Genomic DNA, 18,542 nt, shown 5'->3' on the forward strand with positions numbered 1-18,542 from the left:
CCTTGAAAAAATTGATGATGATGGGACATGATGTCTCAATGGCTGGAAGTACAGTGCATTTGTTTAGCATTAGAATTAATTTCTCTGCTCTTTGGCAGCCCATTAGCGCCTTACAGAATTAATTTTTTTGTGCTAGTTTTCTTTTCTATCTGTTATAATGTGTAATAACATAACTAGAAATATTAGTTAAAAGGTAACTATATATAAAATTAGAGGGTAATCTACACTTTCAAAGTGCAAATAAATTCATTTAGATGAGATAGCTTCTTATATTTGTAATTTTCATTCACAATTACTTTGTTGCTTTGATGTATTACATTTTATGATTTGTAGTTACTTATATTTAGACGACACTTTTCTATTCTCACGACACTAAAGTAATTCTTGTTATTTTTTGTTTTAATTCCACAATTTTTGAGCCTTATAAAGATAGCAAGGTTGACCTTCTTACTCCAAAGTTGTTCATTGCCCTTAATTTAGGAGGTCTAGCTCTAAGTGTTTGGAACGTGACACTTTCCATATTTTTTTAGTTTCCTTATCATTTTTTTCCTAATAATCTTTAGCAATCCACTACATGTTGAATGATTCACACTTGTCATCATGTGTTCTAGTGAATGATTATGAGGTAAATATAGATATTCTCAATTGGGATAAATTTATTCTTTAGTGTTTATTTTTTCTCCCATATATATGGAAATGAAAGACTTTATATGTACTTAGTACTTTCATGTAAATATTTTAGCAAATTATAAATTAACTGAGTTATTTTTCTTATAGAACATTGAGATTTAGTACAATCTAGCTGATTAAGGTTTTGAATTATTAACTTGTCCTCACATTATTATCTCTAAACTGTTTGCACAGAATAGTTTCAATGTAATGAAACATGAGTCTTTTTGTTGTGGCAAAACCCCACAGAAAAGTAAAGAAATCATAATCTGTCGTGAGGTAACTAATTATTTTATTTTCCTTTTTTCTTAACAGATTTTGGTATTGACAGAAGAATAATATGACATTTGTTTTCTTCTCATACATAGACTAATATTTTCACAACTAGAAAAATTTTGTAAAGAATAGTTGTCTAACATCTTTTCCCACAAATGGCATGGAATCTCTTAAAAGGTATGTATACACACATAAAAATAATCTATGAAATTAATATTGTGAGAAACTAATGGATGTACTATAATTAATAATAAGTGTTCTGAAATTAGCCACACAGTTGGGAAATGTCTTATTTTGTTTTATTTGTCAAAATTGGTAAAACAACTTTAAGTAGCTTACATTAAATTTTACTATTAATTCTATGCTTCTTGTGTTAATTAAGCATTATTATGTGTTAGATTTTGTTTTCTGATTGGTATTTAATGTGTTGTTAAGCAGGACATGTTCTAAGAGTTGCAGCTTTAGGGAGTGTTTAAGTTTGGATTGTGTTTTGCAAATTCATGAGTTGTTTGCTGAATTTGAAAGAAGAGGAGGGTAATGAAGTTAAAGGTGTTGGGAAACAAATTAAAGTTCTGAAAAAAGAAGCTTTGTTGTACTACAATCAAATGTTGAGCATTACTAGATTTTGTTTCAATTGGATCAGAAATTAATTTAGTATTATTTTGACTATCGCCTAGTCATTAGATATGTAAGTAATTATATTTATTTATTGAGGTAGCTATGTCTATTTCCTCCTCTGTTTTTTCTAGTTTTAGCTAAAATAGATCATGAACAATCAATTTTTTAGCCAAAAAGTAGTAATGAAAGACCTTGCCAAGACATTTATTGAATTATGCTTATATATATTATAGCTAAAAAGTAATTAATCTTTGTATACCCTACCATATAGTTTTTTTTTTTATTATTATTGATTGTAAAAAAATATTCATCGCAATAAAAAATTGTGAATAAATAAGAATCAGTCATAAACTTTTGTTGTGACTTAAAAAAGAATTAATGATAATAAAAATTATGACTAAAATTATGTAGGTTGTGGCTAAAGAAGTATTAATGACAACAAAATTTGTCACTAAATAATTATTAGTAACAATAAAAGTTGTAAGTGAAGATAAATGAATTGTGGCTAAAGAATGGTTGTAACTAAATATAGTCACAAAGACTAGTTGCGACCAAAACTGACTTTTAGTGACAATGATATTTTTATTATAATTAAAATTTTTTGTCACGGATTTTTTAGCTACAACCTCGTCATGACAACAAATTTTTTATGACAAATTTTAGGTCACAATATTTTTTATTACTTTTAGTCACAACAGAACTTAAGTTTTTTATTGTGTGAGGTGGGTGATTCGAGACGATGAGGGTCGTGTGTTTTTGGGTCTTCACAAATTTGGTGGCAGGATGCTTTTCTCCTTATTCAGCTAAATTATATGCTTGTTTGGAAGGCTCTCAAATGGTGTTACACTAAAAGGCCGGAGATTGATTGCATGGTGAGTGTGATTGCCTTAATCCAATTTATGCAATTACAAAGAGAGGAGGCTCTAGTGACGATGGTGTTATTGTTAATGTTGGTTCTTGTCATTTAATTTTGGGTGAGGGAAATATTATGGCCCATATATTAGTTGAAAGACTAATTAGTAATTTTTTTTACTTGAACTTTGACATGTACTAAATCGTGCCCCCTAAACTTTTTTGGCCGTTAAAAATTCCCCCTGAACTATTGAGATTGTTAAATTTAAAGACTTTTGTCTAATTTCATTCAATTTTACTGTTTCAGTGATTGTTTATGTACTAAACCATGCTCCCCAGACTTTGATATCTACCAAATCATGCTCCTCAAGCTTTGATATGTGCTAAATCATACCCCTTAAACTTTCATCCATGTTAGATTTTTTTTACTAAAATTAGACAAAAGTCCTTAAATTTAATAATCTCAACAGTTCAAGGGAAATTTTTAATAACCGAAAAGATTCAAGAGGCACGATTTAGTACATGTCAAAGTTTAAAGAGAAAAATTACTAATTAGCCAGCCTAGTTAAAATGTTTTTAAGAAAGGATTTCAATTCTCTCTTTGAAAGTGATATTATGGAATGTATTAGTCACTTGATTGGAATTGAGAACAAAATAAAAAAAGTACAGCTTATGTGGCTGAATTATTATATGGGCTGTCAGGAAAGAACTCATAGCAAAGACACAATCTGCATGAAACACATTGAATCTCGTCCGATCACTAACGACCACAAAAATTTCCTCTCCTGAAAACACCCCTATTTCATAACTATCCCTCTCAAAATAAGAACGTTAAGTCAGGGGTATTTTCGTAAAAGTACAATATAAAAAACAAAACAGGAAATAGCCTACGAAGCATCACAACATATGGACTCAGCATGGTATTATCCAAGCTAGCTCAAAGTGACCACCTTTGTCTTGTCTCCATAGATGTGTAGAAGTACCATAACTGTTCACAATTCAATTTACCCAAGGAAGAAAATGAAGAGCCCAATATGCTCCACTTCTAGTGACGAAGACGAGTACGAGAACTCGGCGGGTTTGGAGCCGTATTGCTGGTGGAGATCATCGGCTGAGAAGTTCAAATTAGAATGTGCAATGCTCAAGCTCTATAATAATCTCCCTAACGTGGCTGGGCTCACGCCGAGGCTAAGGGTGTTGAGAGAGCTTGAGAGATTGGCTCTTGTTGCAAACGAAGGTATCAATGACTTTAGGCAGAAGCTGGTCACGTATCGGTCCGGTGATTTTTGGATGCCAACCGGAGGTGTTCCAAAGGAAAAAACTGATATTCCTCCGGTTATTACAATTCTATTGGTTGGATTTTCTGGTTCTGGCAAGAGCTCTCTTGTTAACCTTATGTACTGCGTTTTGGGCCGTTCAGGACTTGTTCCTTTTGCCCAAACTTCTTCTGGTAATTGATATTTACTAATTAATTATTAAGTAGTAAACTGCAGGTTTTGTTTTGTTAATATACATTTTGCTTTTTGTTTGGTTTATTAGGGAATAGTCCCGATTACACAAGTATGTTCTTGGAGGAACATAATGTGCTGAGGTCACTGCGAAGTGGGTTTTGCGTGTATGACTCGAGAGGTTTTGATTATGAACAAATGAGTGAGAATATAGAAGAGTTATCGAGTTGGATGAATGAAGGGGTTCACCATAACCAGCTGTGTTTGAGATCAGGAGATTATTTGTTAAGAAAAGATGAAATAGAAGTTCTTATGTCGAGATCGTCTTCAAAATTTGAAAGGAGGAGAGTCAATTGTGCCATGGTGGTGGCTAACATAGCAGAGATCTATAAAGCTTACAAGGCAGGGAATTACAAGCCTATGGATGCCATTAAAGAGCTTTACTCTTCCCCTGCTTTTAAAAAATGCAGTAAGTAGTTCAATCAACTGATTCAGCTTATAATTAACACAGCTTCTTTTGCTTCAAAACTTAACCTTTTCTTTTTAACCTTATTTTGTAGTTGAGAACCCAATACTAATATTGACACATGGTGACATGTTATCAACTGAGGAAAGAATTGAAGGGAGGATAAAGATAAGTGAATGGCTAAATATATCAGAGACAAGTGGTGTGTATGACATTGTCTGCTTAACCGAGTATGGATTTATTGCAGAAGATTCAGATCCAGTTTCAGCTTATGCATTGACAGAAGCGATTTACAGAGCACTAATCATTTCAGACAGAGCTCATTTACCCAAGAGAAGTTTTTTGGACTGGACCATCCTTGTCCTGTCTTGGGTTATGTGCTTCATTGCAGCTTTCTTTGCTTTCCTGTCTGAAATTTGTTCCAAACTCTCAAACAGCGGAGGAAAACTGAAGTTATGAAAGGGAATTGTTTAAGTAATTATCTAATCTAGTTTAGGACCCTTGTGTATAATTATGTGTACTACTAATGTATGACCATTTAGAATTAGATGATTAGATGTAACTACTAATGACTCAGATTATGGCTAACTCTCTCATGAATTGTTAATTGAGGTACCATTTAGTTTAGAACCTAACTTTTCAGTGTATTTGTTATGTGTTTCAATATTAGGTTTTAACTTGTAATAACGAAGGGGTTATTCTGATGAGAGTAATTTATTCATCGGTAGTGTATGGATTGTTTAGCTTTATTCTATTGATCTTATCTGTTTTTCGCTATAGCCTCGTATTGATCTTATGGGAAGAATTTAAATGAATGATTTGATTTATTAAAATGTAATGTAGCCTTGTTGGTTAAGACTCTCTCTCATTTTAATTTTTGGCCCGTGAAATTTTGTGCAAGTTTAACATTATAATTAAAAAATTGTTTTTCAAAACAATTTAGCACGTTTTGCCATATATTTTGAAAATAATTTTCAAAAAATAAAGTTGCTAAAGACAAAATTTTGAGAGCAAAAAAATTACTTTTTTTCAATATTTTTTTCTTTAGTTTATCTCACATTATTTGTCTCATCATTTTCTCACATTACTTTCTCTCACATTATTTTCTCTCTCATCACTTTCTCTCCGACCATTTTCTCCCTCACCACTTTCTCTCTTATTATTTTCTCACAATATTTTCTCTCATCACTTTTTCTCTCACCACTTTCTCTCTCCTCATGGTCGGGGTCTAGGATTCCAGCTCTGAGGCCAGGTTACATGTTCGGGTCCGGGATCAAGGCTGGGATTCGAGTCCAGGTCTGGGGTCAAGGCTGGGTTACAGTTAAAATCCTTGTCTAAAGCTAGTCGTTCTACTTTGATAAAATCGGTAGGGCTTTCCCAGTTTATTCTATGCAAAATACGGAGTTGTTAAAGAAACTTCCAACTAAAATCACTTGCATGGCTAGAGATTTTTGGTGGGGCTGCGAGCAAGAAAACTGTGGTATCTGTTTAAAGGCATGGCTAGAGATTTTTAGTTGTGTCTAAGTCTCAACGTGGCTTGGATTCAGGAGAACTTTAGAAATAAATCTGGCCTTTTTTGCTAAATGAGGTTGGGCTCTCCATACCGAGGATCGATCTTTATGTTGCAAGGTTTTAAGTGCTAAGTATCTTAAAAGTAGACCTTTTCTTGAAGTGTTCATCCAAGAACTCGAATTTGTGGTTCTGGAAGAATTTTCTGAAGTCTAAAGAAATTCTTATTAAAGGAGCCTGTAAACTCATAACGGATGGGCAAGATACAAACATTTAGGAAGATCTATGGTTATTCATGGTCGGGATTTCTATCCTCATCCTATTAACGGGCGACCTGAGAAATTGGAGAAAGTAGCAAATTTACTGACAGACAATGGCAATTGGGATGTTGCCAAACTCCAAAACTTGTTTGACCTAGAGACAACCAATAGTATCATCAAAGGTGGTAGGCCTGGGGTCAAGGTAGTGATAAGCGGATTTTGACTAAAGAATCCAATGGTCATTTCTCTACTAAATCTTCCTATCTAGCTTATGCATTGGATCGTGCTTCTCCTAGCACCATTGCTCCCGCTCTATGGAATAAACTTTAGAACTCTAGAATCTTAGAGTGTCACAAGATCCTTTAATGGAGTGTTCTCTTAAATGTCTTACCTATCAGGGCTACTCTTGCAAGAAGGATGTATATTGAGAATGTGTCTTTTCCTATTTGTGGTGAGGGAGAGGAAACAATGGAACATCTTTTCCTCTATTGCAACCTTGCTTATCACCTCTGGAGGTCCTCCCCTCGGGTGTGATGCCAGTGCTGAATCCTAGGGGCCGAGTGTGGGATTAATCAAATTCTTATGGAGCCTGAAGGAAAAAGGAGTAGAGGTCTAGGAATTATTTTTGTATGCTTCAATTGTACTGGATACAATATGGAAAACCCGCAACAATACAATTAACAATAATTCTATATGTAACATTAAGCACTGTATTGACTCTATTTCTATATGTTACGCAGGTTTTGGTTCTTGTCTATTTCCTTCGCTAATGATGGTTGCACCTCCTGTTTGGTCTTCCCCTCCGAATGATCGGGTCAAAATCAACTGTGATGTTAAAGTTAGTTGTGACTCAATGTGTGTGGTGGCTTTGGCTCGAGACCACAAGGAGTCGGTTTTGTGGGTGTCTATCAACATGCTCAACTTTTCTGAACCACTCATTGGAGAAGTTGCGGCCTATTTGTTAGCCTTAGAATCATCGATCATTTGGAAGCATTCGTTTGTGATAATTGAGAGTGATTCTGAGACGGTGATCAAAATACTGACGGGGACTTGTTCCGTTTGGGGTATTGGTAACTATGTTCTTCAATATAAAAATCTCTCAAACCTTTTAATTAGTTGTAACTTTTCGTTTATTTTTAGACTGTGTAATTTTACGGCCCATAATGTGGCTAAATGAGTTTTTGCCAGTAATGTAATTGGTATGGTTGATCCGTCCTCCATACCATATAACTTATTATGTAATGACTATGAGGTCTAGCTTTATTTAATTTTAACATATTTACACATGTTATTCAAAAAGAAAAAATCTAGTATTAGGTACTTTTCCACACTTAATTAAAGAAATTTTTTAAGAAAATATACATCTTATTATTATTTGTTATGTTGAATATTTTGAAATATTTTAATTATTGTGATTATTAAGTGCTTTAAATTTTTTATTTTTACTTTTGTATAAAAGATATTTTAAGATTTTTTTTTTTTTTTTTGAATAAAGATATTTTAAGATTTTAGTTGTATTAAAATTGTAAAGTTAATTATGTAAAAAAAATGGTAAAGTTAATAATTTTGTATAATATTTAATTCAAATTAGTAATAATGTTTAGTTGTCATGTAATTTTTTTTTTTAATATGTTTAAGTTAATATTAAAACTCGTTTTACAAATTAAGATCCTTTCGAATCCAATCAATATAAGCTAATTAATAATTGAATCATGTTTTAAAAAAAAAAAACAAAAAATAATAATAATTTAATCAAAGTATAAAAATATTAGAATAAATGGGTTAGATATCCCTCAAATGACAACTCTTAAAACAACAATAAAACATACAAAAGGTCATAAAAATATAAAATGGCATATATGTTTAAACCACATTAATATTTTGAAACGATAAAAAGCAAGAATGATTTATTTAAAGAAAAATTATTTAAAACCTCACTTATACTTAGTGGGATTTAACACCGTGTGAGCCTTTGCATATAAAAAAAAAAAATAGATTTTTGGTATATAGATATGTATCCATGTAAAAAGCAATGGTATGCATTTTTATTTTTATTTATTATTAGTTAGTAAGAAAATATTGGAAAATTTTATAATGCCCCCCTTAAAAGAGATACACCGATACATCTCTATTTGTTTTAGTATCTGAAATAATTTTTTAGTCAAATTTTTTCTCATGGTATAGTTATTTAAGACATCCTGCAAAATTTTAAGAAATTCAGAAAAATTAAACATACCAAAAATTACGTTCTAACAGTTGTTGCACACAGTGACTATTTTATTTTTATACGCGTGTAAAATAAACTGTTTGAATATTGTTTTCTATATTGTAAATTATTCTGAATCTCTCAAAATTTTGTAGGATACCTTAAATAGCTATAACGTATATAAATGTCGAAATAAATGAAGGGTGCATCAGTACATCCTTTTTAAGGGGTGCATTGTAGAATTACCCTAAAATATTTTTTTTTAAAATTTTAAATTGATAATAACATTTCAGTTACATTTTCTTTAAAAACATTTCAGTTACATTATTATTTTTTGGAAAATTCTATAATGCACCCCCTTAAAAAAGATACACCGATACATCTCTCTCTGTTTTAGTATCCGAAATAATTTTTTAGACAAATTTTTTCTCATGGTCATGTAAATTATAGTTATTTAAGACATCCTGCAAAATTTTAAGAAATTTGAAAAAGTTTAACACGCCGAAAATTGCGTTCAAGCAGTGTGTTGCACGTGTGACTATTTTATTTTATACACGTGTAAAATAGATGGTTTGAACATTGTTTTCTAAATTGTAAATTATTCCGAATTTCTCAAAATTTTGTAGAATATCTTAAATAGCTATAACGTACATGATTATGAAAAAAAATTAGACTAAATTTTTTTTTTAAATGCCGAAACAAGTAAAAATACATTAATACATCTATTTTAAAAGGGAGTATTGTAGAATCACCTTTATTTTTTTTTTATGGTAGTTACATTACTATTTTATTAGTTACATTCAAGAACTGAAGGCGTTAATTTTATCCCTCCAATGGTTTTCTGAAAAATAATTAAATAACAATTTAACTAACATGTAAAAGTGTACTAACCGATAGAAAAATTAGTTTTTTTTGAAAGACATTGAAAAATTAGCTGTAGCAGGCATTATATTTTTATAAAAAGTTACATTATATTAGGATTTAAAACTTCATTTCTACTTGAGGGACTTCATAATGGGAAAAAATCACATATCCCCATATTCCTGTCCTATCTCCGTTAGTCCGTTTGTTTTCTTTTAATTTATATATATATATATATATATATATATATATTAAATAAATTAACCCTTCCAAAATATAATTTATCCGACGATTGATATTCTATATTTAACTAAAATTGAAATCTTATTTCTGTTATGAATTATTATATTTTTATTCTTCAATCTTGTCAAGGCTTATGATTGCCTGAGCTGGCGTTTTATTGACCATGTGATGGAGTGCTGTGGGACCCCTGTGAGATTCGGTCTCCCAATGCATATCCACCACTTCTTTAAATATTTGTCTGAATGGGGGTCAGGTTGGAAAATTTTCTCCTTCCTGTGGTCTTCGTCAAGGTGACCCCCTATCGCCCTATCTGTTCATCTGGGCAGCGGAAGTCCTTTCGAGGTTATTACATGAAGCCCTGGCTCAGGGAAGAATTCAAGGCATAAAGCTAAGTAGGGGTGGTCCTACTCTCTCCCATATTTTTTTCGCGGATGATTTAATTCTGATGGGTAGAGCCAATTTGAAAGAGGTTGATGGTTTCTGGAGTTGTCTGGAGATTTTCTGTTTGTGGTCTGGTCAACAGGTTAATAAGTTAAAAACCTCTGTTTTCTTTAGTAAGAATACCCCGTCAAGCATGAGGAGTGAGATTAAGGAAAAGTTGGGGATTGATTCGCCTGATGGGTGCATCAAGTATTTAGGCCTGCCCCTTTTCCGCTCAAGACAAAAGGATGCTGACTTCAATTTCATTCTAGATAATCTCACTTCAAAACTTCAGGGCTAGAAGGCTAAGACTTTGTCAAAGGCGGGTCGTGCAACTCTGATAAAATCAGTGGGCCTTTCATTGCCTATGTATGCTATGCAGACCACCAATCTTTCTAATCGTATGGTCAACCGAATTGATGGCCTGGTTAGGGATTTCTGGTGGGGTTTTGAGAAAGAAAATCATGGGCTCCATTTAAAAAGCGTGGGACAAGTTGTGCCTACCCAAATCTCTTGGTGGCCTCGATTTCCAAAAAACTAGAGAAATGAATCAGGCGTTTCTGGCTAAGTGGGGGTGGCATATCCTCACTGGCAGCCAATCGTTGTGCTGCAGAGTTTTAACGGCAAAATATTTAAAAGGGAAGGACTTTCTCAAATACAAATATAAAAACTCTGACTCCTGGTTCTGGAAGAGCGTAGTCAAGGCTAACTCAATCTTGAAGAGAGGTGCTTGTAAGCAGGTGACTAATGGAGAGAGTACTGCTATTTGGGAGGATCCCTGGATTCCCCACTATAAAGGTTTTTGTCCAAAACCAAACAGGAGAGGTGCGACTAATCTCAACCGAGTGTCTGATCTGTTATTATCCAATGGACACTGGAACGTTAATAAGCTGAATGAAAGCTTCGATCATGAAACTGTTGTTGCCATTTTAAAAGGGGGCCACCCCTCTGGTCATGGCTCTGACAGATGGATATGGACTCAAACAAGTAATGGAAATTTCTCGTGTAAGTCTGCGTATCTTGTTCAAGCGTTAGATAGAGCCCCCCAGTGCGAGGTTGCCCCGAATCTCTGGAACAAGCTCTGGAATAGCAAAATCCTGGAAAGACACAAGATCCTGTGGTGGTGTATTCTATCTAATGCGCTTCCTACAAGATCTGTGATCAATAGAAGATTCCACATTGAGGACACAAGTTGCCCTCTGTGTGGATCAAGGGAAGAAACTATGGAACACTTATTCCTTTCTTGTGACGTGGTCTTCCACCTCTGGCGCTCTTCTCCTTGGGGTTTCTATCCCATTTGTGATACTGGGATCCGAGTTTGGGATTGGGTCAAGTTCATCTGGGGTCTGAACCGAAGAGGGGTCCGAGTTGAGGATGCCTTCTTGTATGCCTCCATAATTGTGGATACAATTTGGAGGGTGCGGAATGACAAAGTTCACAATAATTGCCTTGTTGATGTGAAAAAATGTGTTGATGATATTTGCTTTGCCTATGCTGATTTACGTGCTTCTTTGTTACCTAGTCCTACTTCGCTTCCCAAGGAAGCTTGGTCGCCTCCCCCCGGGATTGGATTAAGCTGAATTGTGATGTAAAAGTGGGCTTTGACAATATGTGTGTTGTAGTTGTCGCCAGGAACCATCTCGGAACAATGGTTAGAATTCAGACGGCGCGGGTGGATTTTTCTGATGTTCTTTGCGGAGAAGCTGAGGCGTGCTGTTTAGCGGTTTCAACAGCTTTGGAGATGGGCTACAAGTTTATTATAGTTGAGAATGATTCGAGGGTGGTGATCAATGCTATCAATGGGATGGAATCTCGTTGGGCGCTTGAAAACTACGTCTCATTTTGTACTAAGTCTTCTCACTCGTTTATTAGCTGTAATTTTTCTTTTATTAGTCGAACTTGTAATTTTGCCGCTCACAATGTGGCTAGATGGGCCTTTGCTCATCAAATGTTTGGATTTATCCCGGTCTCTGTGTTACCGGAGAACCTATTATGTAATGACTATGAGGTCTAGTTCTATTTTGTTTTAATGACATCACGCTAATTTCAAAAAAAATATATATATATTTTATCAGATTTAGAAGCTTAAAGATAAAAATTAAAAAAAATTCTTATTCAACCTAGTAAGAAAAAGAAAATCCTAAACATACTGGATATATTTCATAAAACCACTTATAGTAAATTAGAAAATATACTATGTATAGCCACTGTAGACTAATAACCAGAATAAAGAGGGAGATGATTACTTTTGTTCTTTTTAATAAGAAAGAAAATAAAATACAAGGAAAATAAACGGAGTTAATAATATTTGATTGGTTAAATGTATAATTAGCATTTTAAATGAGTTGGCAAAATATAATTCTTGGGACGTAAATGGGACAGGAATATGAGGAGAGGTAATTTTTTTCCCTTCATAGTACCCCTTATTTAAATTAGTAAATCATTTTATTCTTCTTTTAATATTCGTGATCCTTCTAGTTTCTAGACTCAGTGCTATGGAGATAGGACTTAGGAAGAAGCTAGAACAACAACGAGTACAACATGGCACTGTACAGCGTAGCCACGTCAGATGTCCTACCACGTGTCAATCATAGTAAGCTCCAGAAACTTCACTAATTCCCTCAACTCCTCTGTTGTATTTTCTTTTATATTAAAAGGAAGAGTAAGAGATTATCTCTGTTTTCTAAAGACACAAAACAATACTCGTATCATTAGATTTCTCCGAAAAAATTAAAAATGCAATCAAGATTTGCAACCGTAGCAGCAAATTCAACTCACTGGGTCTTCTCCTCTAGAGCTTGCCAGCGTGGATTGGCCTCCATTACGACGCCGTATCGCACCGCTGACCCTGCTGGTCATGCCGAGGATTACGAAGCTCACCAACCTGCTTCTCCTCATGGAAACCCAGATGTGCGTTCCTTACTAAAATAGTGTCATTTTTTATGTTATATATTATTATGAATTCAATCTGTACTTACTCTGTACTGATCAGGAAACGAGAAATGTTGCGGAGCCTAAACCAGCTGAGCCGCCAGAAAAAACAGAGTATAAAGTGGAAGGTACAACTGAACCCCTTAGGCCACCTAAACCGGCCGCCACACATGGTAGTTCCCCAAGGCTAGAGAGCACTGGAGTAAACCAGCCACTGGATCCTACTTCACAGCAAAAACGGAACCAAACGACGACGATTTCTCTTGAAGACACGAATTGCGCGGGTCTGGATGGGTCTCCTTGGCCGAATGACGAGGCAGAGAGGTGGAGTGACAGAGCAGAGCAAGAGAAGGACGACGTTGAGTATTTTAAGCACCACAAGGCATCGCCGTTGTCGGAGATGGAGATGGCCGATACACGGAAGCCGATCGCTCAGGCCACTGATGGGGCGGCTTATCACGGTACGAGTGGGGACGTGATCTTGTGGAGGCCGGAGCAGCTTGATACGGCTGAGGAAGCGCTGAAGAGGGCGGCGGAGATATGGAGGCAGAATGCTATGCGTGGTGACCCTGATTCTCCTCATTCTAGGGTTCTTAGGGCTCTGCGCGGTGAGGATTTTTGAGATGGAAAGGTTTGAACTATTGCACCATGTTGACAAGTTCTAATCTTCATGTTGTTATGATCCTATGGTTATGTGAATTGTGCTCAACAAAATTATTAATAATGATAATATACAAAAATCTGAAAAATTGTGTAGGCACATAGATCAATTATGCAAAAACATTTTTTCAAAAAAACACAAAAAAAAATATGTATATTTATGAAAAAACAAACATAGGACACGACCCGCCAAAATAGGAAGGGAAACGTCCTTTCTATGACTTACAATATCCATGTTGGACTTGAGCTATCCAAGTTAATGGAAGAATTCTTGCTCTTGCCCTTTTCTCCGGTGTTACTTGCTCCAAGAAACTTCTTGTCTTTCTTTTAAAGAACTTAATAATGAAGCTAGGTAGATAATAAACATTTCGACTATTTTAACGTTGTTTCCTGCTGTCGGTGCAAAATTTGCTAAGGAAAAGATTTGAGAAATGGAAAATTTCACATCAAGATTTTGCTAGGAGGTGGGCGCACACGTTGGACAGAGTGACCATGAGTATGGCACCATTGGCATTTTCCTTGGTACCCTGTCTGGTTGGTGGTGTTGGAGCGTTTGTTGGTGTGTATGGTTGTTGTGGGCGATAGTTGGGGTTGGCTGGTGAATTTTGATTGTAGTTGGTGTTTAATGGTGGGTAAGAGGAACGAGCGGTGGTTGGGTGGGCGGAAGCAGGGAGGGAAGGGGATGGGTTTTGAGATTTAATAACAAGCTCTCTCTTCAGCAATTTTTTATGAAACTCATCAAAACTAATAGGTGTATCACGAGCATGAACCGCATCAATGATTCCTTGATAGCTTGAGTCAAGATTGTCAAGAACTTTATTAGTAATGTCTTCTGGAGCCATGGGTTCACCAAGGATGGCTAGTTGGTCAATGCACATCTTTATAGCATCCATGTATTCTGTGATTGATTCAGATCCCTTGGTAATGCCCTTCAAATTGAGTTACAGATTTGAGATGGCCACAAGTTTGTTTGGCAAAAGTGTTGGGAAGCTTAACCCAAGCAGCATTGCAAGTTTCTGAGTGGGAGATGAGGGGAACAAGGGTGGGTTCCAAGGTGTGCCAATAAGAGCTTCAAAGAGGAGCTTGTCTTGCCTAAACCAAGTTGCGCAGGATTTGTGGTAGTGATGTGTTGAGAATCATGGAGTTCCATCTCAAAATCAATTGGCTATGAGTGGAGTAGCCCATGTTCTTATATATGGCTCAATTTTCTACTATTTATTCTATGTGGGACAATGTCCACAACATTCTCCCTCAAATTGATTATTTTTTGCTCATCAATTTTGAACCGTATCAGAGTGGACATGGTCACTATCTGTATAGGTGCGGATCGGATAGGATCACTTGCCCGCAAGGGATATGGCTCTGATACTATGTTGAGAATCATGGGGTTCCATCTCGAAACCAATTGACTATGAGTGGAGTAGTCCATGTTCTTATATATGGTTTAATTCTCTACCATTTATTTTATGTGGGACAATGCCCACAACATGATGGATGCTGAAGTAACGATAGAAGACGGTGCCGGGAAGGAACCATCCAAGAACTTGAGGAGGCCATAGCCAATTAGAGTAGCTTCAATTTGAAGCTTCCACGATAAATTATTTGTTGTTGTTAGCTTTAGGATATTGGTGAGGTTAACAACAATAAGAGGAGTGTTTGGGTCATCATTATTGGGAATGGTGGTAGAAGCCATTGAAAAAAAAAAATTAATGTTAAAGCGGCTGAGAAAGTAAAAAAAAAATGGAAAAAGATTATACTTGCTCAGGTTGACTTTAATTATATTTTTTGAATATCAAATACACAAAATATATAGTAGAGAGCCAAAAATTATCATATACAAATCATCTAAATAAAATAATATTAATGTAATAATCCTAATTTATAGTGAATAGATTAATATGCTACGTAAACTAATTGATACTAATTGATATGTATATAAATATATACATGAATAGAAAATAATAGCTATTGATGGGAATTGATCTCATTGTTATATTTTTAATTTTTAAAATTGTGTTTTTAAGAGTGAGAATAGAAAATATTTTTTTGTCATTTTAAAAATTTAATAGTGTTTGGCACAAATTTTTTAAAACTATTTATAATTTTTTTCTTACTAAAAAATAAATATATTTTAACGCTGGTCCTAGGATTCGAGTATGTAAGCAAAAATATAAAATATAATATGTTAGACAGAAAAAGTTATTTTTGAAAATTAAAGATAATATTTTGATGTTTTCTGTTTTTTAATTTTTTAAAACTCAATTTTTAGAAAATTGTTCTTAAAAAATTTTGCCAAACAACCTCTACTAGTTGTTAAAAACTGTTTTCTATTTTTAAAAACTAAAAAAATTTTAAGTTATGAAGTCAAACAACCAGTTTAGTACAACATTGGATCATTCAGATTTTCTAGTAAAGTACCAATCAACTAACTATCGAGATGGTTTCAGCAAAAAATGGAGATCATCTATCTACTGAGATAATTGACAAAATTAAAGTTTAGATGTTCTCAGTTTAGAGTAGATAGAAGAGTTATTTTGATTCAAAATAACAGAATTTTAATTAGAGATATAGTATTTTTTATTTTTTTTATTTTTTATATTTCACTCAATAAAAGGAGTAAAATATTTTGGTAAGAAAGAAAAATTAAAAGTTCTAGGTTTATTAGTCTTTTTAAAATTTTATAGAAGATAAGGATAAGTGTTCTACAGATTGGTTATGCCCTCAATGCTAGTAGTTATACATATTTTATGTTTTAATGCTTCAAAAGTGTGTGTTAATTAAATTCATCTCATATTTACAAAATTTTGGAATTTCAGCCTGACTTTTCATATGAAGAACAATCAGTTGAAATGCTTGATAGAAAAGAGTAAGTTTTGAAAAGGAAGATACTATTAGAAAAGAGTAAGTCTTGAAAAGGAAGATACTATTACTGATGAAAATATAATGGAGAAACAATAACGTTGAAGAGGCGACTTGAGAGTTGGGAATCAGATGCGAAACAAAAATATCATGAATTGTTCAGTTAAATTTTGGGACAAAATTTTTATAAGGAGAGAATAATTATAATATTTTAAAATTTAAAAATGAATTAGTAATTTTAATTAACTCAATTAAGAATAAATGTAAAATTATTATAGAATATTTAAAATTAAAATCTTATTTCTGTGTTTGGAATATTTTTATAATTTTGACCTCAAAGGATAAAATGATAATTTTAATATATATTTTGTGCGAATGGATTACATTATTATGTAGTATATTCGCTTTCTCATGTTACATATAAATTTCGATAAGTTAGTACAATATAGTTATAATTTAATATTTTGGCTTGGATTCGGAATCTAAAATTTGTAAGTAATATGATTAGGATAATAATATTAAACATCTAATATTACATGAATTTATGTGTGGTGTCGAATGAGAATTGCCCTTATGTGTGAAATATGATGAATTTTTGTGGTAAGGAAAAAATGGTTATTTGACAATAAAATTAATAATTTGAACTATACTTGTTATTTCTAAAAAATAAAAATAAAAATTTCATTTTTGGCTTTGAAACCCTCTTCCATCAACCTCCTCTATCTGCTAATCCTTCTTTGAAATTATTGTAATCTTGAGAATGAAGTGTAGCAATTTCAAAAGAATTTTGGTTGTGGGTTGTGTTTAGCTTTAGAGGAATCATTTGAGGTAATTTTAATCTCCTTTTCATTAATTTAATTTCAGAATTTTTAACTTTGTTTTGGAGCTAGCATATTGTGTTATGTTGTTCTTGGCTTGGATGTAAAGTATTTTTGTTATGGATATTAAGTTAGTGATGTTGTGTTGCTTCAGTTCAGCAAAATCTAAATTTTGGGTCATTTTGTAGTTGTGTTTTTTAGCATGAATTTTTAACATTTAGGTTGTGTTGGTTGCGTGTTGGTTGCTTTGAAAATGATGAATTGAACATGAATTCATATTTGGATTCTAAGCTTTTATTATGTGAGCTTTGGGAATTTTTGAGATTGAATGTGTGAATTAGCTATGTGATATTTGTTTTCTTTTGAACTTTCCTACACTCTAAATTGGTATTAGTTACCAATAGGATATTATGTTTGAAGTTTGGTATGAATTTGTGCATGTTTGGAGCTAAAATTTAGGTTTTTTCTCGGCTGTCAAGTCCTATCGCTACGACCAGACTTACAGTGGATGCGGAGAGGTTTTACCCAAAACAAGGGATAGCCTTTGCCGAGATTGGTCACGGCAATCCCGAGGTGACAATTCAATTTTTTCTCTTTTATTTTGGGCATAATTTTTAGCTCTAAACTCTGATTTAGACATTCTTTATATCGTTAAAAAGCTCGTTTTGAGCTCTATTATGTATATAGAGTTGGACTCCTATATGTGAATTTTATTAAATGTGATTTTAGAGTTAACCCTATTGTGTAAAACTTAAGATTTGTGAATAGGAATACCAACACTTGCTCTAGATCACATGTGGGCTTGAAATTCTCCTCATACATTCGAACTCAGGCAATATACAAAACTAAGAACATAGAGTATAGTACAATGGCACATTTTTATGTGTTGACCTCAGATTTAGCCAACAAACAAGGGAGTCGAATTTATTACTGATGCTTGCCACGTATTACACAATTGGAGCAATAAAGTAAATAGACACAGGATTTTATAGAAGTTCGACCCCTTAGTTAACGGCTAATGGTCTACTCTCTTTTTAGTTGTATTGATACCAAGAAATAATACTACTAATATCACTATAGTAATGGGATTTGAAATAGCTCTCTTAGATTATAATGTGAAAACTAGAGTTTGCAAATCTCAAGTGAGAATAAAGCACTGGGATGAGTTATTAGACTTAGGGAGAGATGAGTTATCAAACTTAGAGCATAAGGCTTAGGGTTTGAGACTTAGACTGAAGACTTAGAGTTTTAGGGTTTGACTAAGGCTCTTTATATAGGAGAGATTACATCCCTAAAATCCTTTAAAAATAGGTAAATAAAACCATACTTTACATATTAAATTAATAAAATAATAATGATTAAATTGCCTCTAGAAAATAAGGAAGTTGCTGATATTTTTCCTCTATTTTTATGGGCTTTTATGGCCCAATTCGTGGTCTAGCCTAC

At 33.7% G+C, this 18,542-nt stretch overlaps 3 protein-coding genes across 3 annotated transcripts; all 3 read left to right on the plus strand.

Moving 5' to 3' along the window:
• The first annotated feature begins 3,253 nt into the window (after positions 1-3,253).
• LOC115708017 (uncharacterized) lies at positions 3,254-5,106 on the plus strand. The gene is made up of 3 exons (XM_030636179.2): positions 3,254-3,865; positions 3,955-4,332; positions 4,424-5,106. Exons 1-3 carry the CDS (start codon positions 3,385-3,387, stop codon positions 4,786-4,788), a joined length of 1,224 nt encoding a protein of 407 aa, XP_030492039.1. The 5' UTR covers positions 3,254-3,384; the 3' UTR covers positions 4,789-5,106.
• Positions 5,107-10,373: 5,267 nt separating this feature from the next.
• Positions 10,374-11,408, plus strand: LOC115719208 (uncharacterized). Its single transcript, XM_030648163.1, has one exon. The coding sequence runs from the start codon at positions 10,374-10,376 to the stop codon at positions 11,406-11,408; it is 1,035 nt and encodes a 344-aa protein (XP_030504023.1).
• A 1,075-nt stretch (positions 11,409-12,483) lies between these two features.
• On the plus strand, positions 12,484-13,958 carry LOC133032419 (uncharacterized). The gene is made up of 2 exons (XM_061106354.1): positions 12,484-12,738; positions 12,821-13,958. The coding sequence occupies exons 1-2, from the start codon at positions 12,565-12,567 to the stop codon at positions 13,379-13,381; spliced, it is 735 nt and encodes a 244-aa protein (XP_060962337.1). The 5' UTR covers positions 12,484-12,564; the 3' UTR covers positions 13,382-13,958.
• Positions 13,959-18,542: the final 4,584 nt, after the last annotated feature.

Source organism: Cannabis sativa, chromosome X, assembly GCF_029168945.1.
Source record: "Cannabis sativa cultivar Pink pepper isolate KNU-18-1 chromosome X, ASM2916894v1, whole genome shotgun sequence".
In the NCBI taxonomy this organism is placed as follows: Eukaryota; Viridiplantae; Streptophyta; class Magnoliopsida; order Rosales; family Cannabaceae; genus Cannabis; species Cannabis sativa.